At 39.0% G+C, this 2,500-nt stretch overlaps 1 protein-coding gene across 1 annotated transcript in view; it reads left to right on the plus strand.

The window, feature by feature from the left end:
* Nucleotides 1-2,500, plus strand: part of LOC113667686 (uridylate-specific endoribonuclease C) — a 10,762-nt gene that overhangs the window by 7,634 nt on the left and 628 nt on the right. Inside the window, exons 2-5 of the mRNA XM_089184708.1 lie at nucleotides 1-85; nucleotides 750-910; nucleotides 1,377-1,479; nucleotides 1,893-2,026. The exon at nucleotides 1-85 is cut by the window's left edge and continues 97 nt beyond it. Coding sequence (XP_089040834.1) covers nucleotides 1-85; nucleotides 750-910; nucleotides 1,377-1,479; nucleotides 1,893-2,026 — 483 coding nt within the window. The remainder of the gene's footprint in view (nucleotides 86-749; nucleotides 911-1,376; nucleotides 1,480-1,892; nucleotides 2,027-2,500) is intronic.

A 2,500-nucleotide genomic window follows, 5' to 3' on the forward strand; every position in this document is an offset into this window, starting at 1 on the left:
ACTTCAGCCACTGCCACGCAATTGTTCAGTCTTACGCCACCGGGTATCACCAAGCTAAGTCAACCTGTATACACGAAGTTCAAAGGTGAGGTTGATAACAGTCTGTGCAAGGGTGTATCTCATTGAGAGAGGGTTAATATTACAGCCTTAGTCTTTTACAAAGTTCTTTTTTTCCATGGTAATCCTTTCCAAAGTACTTTTAGACAGGAGGTTTTTGGTGTCCCAGAGGGAAATGATAGATTGCGTTCTCTGCAAGCTCTTTAAATTTTCATGTGGAGAACAAATCGAAGCTGCATGAAAATTCACAATAGAGGATTATAGTTATTTCTGGGTCCTTTAGGACCTCCAAGTACAGTTGGAGAGATCTAAAAAATCCGAAATTTAAATTTAAAATAGGGAACGATGTCTCTGGTCCGACACATTCGTTCTTGTAGCTTGAGACCCTCTCCAATCTGCAGATCACTACTCTTGGTCTTAAACAGCAGAAGCCTTGTTCTTGGACAAGCCAATTTAGGAAGTTCCGTTTTATCTAACTTGCGAAAGATCTTCGATCTTTTTTCTTAAGACATGATTGAATTTTCCACCAAGATTTCTCAGCGAAGTAATCTATTCTTTTGGCCTAGGCCAAGTTTCCAAAAGCATAATCAGCTCTATTTCAGATCTATAGGCATTTAAAGTCAACATTTGTGATCATATTTAGAAAGCGATATTACAATACACTCTAGTAATTTCCTCATGTCTTTGGAAAGCCCTTCTAGACAACTACATTGCAGACGAGACCAAACCAGAGGAGAGCGATGCGAATAAAGTGAATGAAGAAGATGACTTTATAAACACTATCGCTGTCCCTGGCGGGCCTATGCATTTCGCCTTTCAGTACCTAAAAGCAAGCGGAAAAACCACTGCTGTTGTAAGTTATCTAATCATTCCTTATATCAATTTGGTAAAATTCATTCGATTGTGGGTAATGCACCGGAATGGCATTAGATTTTCTTGACCTCTGTGTAATTTACACCTGCTTGGTTGTAGCCCGCGTTGTGGTGTGACCGGACTGCCATGCAGGAAGTCTTTGGTTTAAGCCTCAGAGCGGACCAATACCTAGGGTCTTAAATTAACTGAGAGGAATATGCTGCCTTTGCTATGACATTCCCAAATGGCTAGACATTCTAATCTACTCAGATAAGGACGATAAATGGTGGGCCTCGTCTCGTGCATTTTCTCTGTGCTGGTTAGCAGGGGACGTTGAAGAACCCGCGCACTTATCGCACAGAGTGGAGGACGTAGCTCCCGGTGTTGTGGTCTGGCCTTGTCCTACGCTCGTGACAGGACAAAAAAACATGTCTCTCTGAACAACAATTATTTCCGTGTTTTATTAGGACTTAAACGCTTTCAAGCCAATACTGAAGACCATGTGGTTCAAAAAGTACCCAAAAGGAGGAGGCGTGCCGACCTACTCTGGATTTGAACACACATTTGTTGGTAAAACAAGGAAAGACTACTGTAATATCAAGTGCACATGCTGTTGTTTAAGTATTAGTTTGCCATCGCCAAGTTTCTTGGGGATAGGACGGGACGGATTCAGTACCCTCCCCTCTCTCCTTTTCATTTATTTATTCAAAAGATGTTACTTTTCAGCGTTCGTCTTATACCCGTCAATTCATAAGGTTCAATGAATATTTGTTGTAAAGTGTAGGAGACCATAGTCAAATACTGCTTGTGGCATTTGGTCAAAATAATATTTCTTCCTAGAGGTACTAAACATCAGCTCAGTTCCGATTAGTAAAACCGATTTTTTGTGAGCAAGTCTCGTTGGTTAAATATTGTTTTCGCAGGGAGAAAATGAAGCTGGGAATCGATATCTAAGCCATCTTACTTTTTTTCAAATGTGGCAGGTGAGCTTGGTCTTGCGAAAGGAACAACGGTTGTCAAGGGTCTTCACAACTGGTACCAATTCCATCTGGAACAACAAGCAAAAAGACTGACTTATGTGCCTCCAGTTAAGAATGTCGTTGATTTGAACAAAAAGGTAACGTCTGATTTTCTCATAATAAAGAATAGATGGCAGAACTTTACTCACCTCCAATTTTTTATATTTTTTCAAGTAAACTAAGGTTCGTTTCAATGATGTAACCCTTAAGCTTGATTCAGACATTATTTTCTGGCGAGCAGAAACATTAAAATTGAGGATAACAAGGGAAAAAACAAGGAGATTCTTGGTTGGAGAAAAGCAAACTATATTGTATAGTCGTTTCAATATGATAAGTATAAAAAATTTTAAAACTCGCCTACAATTTAATTGGCGTATATCAAATGACCTCACATGCTTGAAAGAGAAGATTTCAACTCTTCCTTGATTCTAATCTCTCCAAGTACCCTTAATTAATCCTGATTTCAAAATGATAAGTGGTGACACTAGGTGATATAGAATGATATCAGTTTTTTATTATGATTGACAAAAAGGAGGCAAGTATTTCTAAAACAGTATCATAGAAAATTAGCA

The sequence above is a fragment of the Pocillopora damicornis genome, chromosome 10 (genome assembly GCF_964200805.1).
Source record: "Pocillopora damicornis chromosome 10, jaPocDami1.2, whole genome shotgun sequence".
In the NCBI taxonomy this organism is placed as follows: Eukaryota; Metazoa; Cnidaria; class Anthozoa; order Scleractinia; family Pocilloporidae; genus Pocillopora; species Pocillopora damicornis.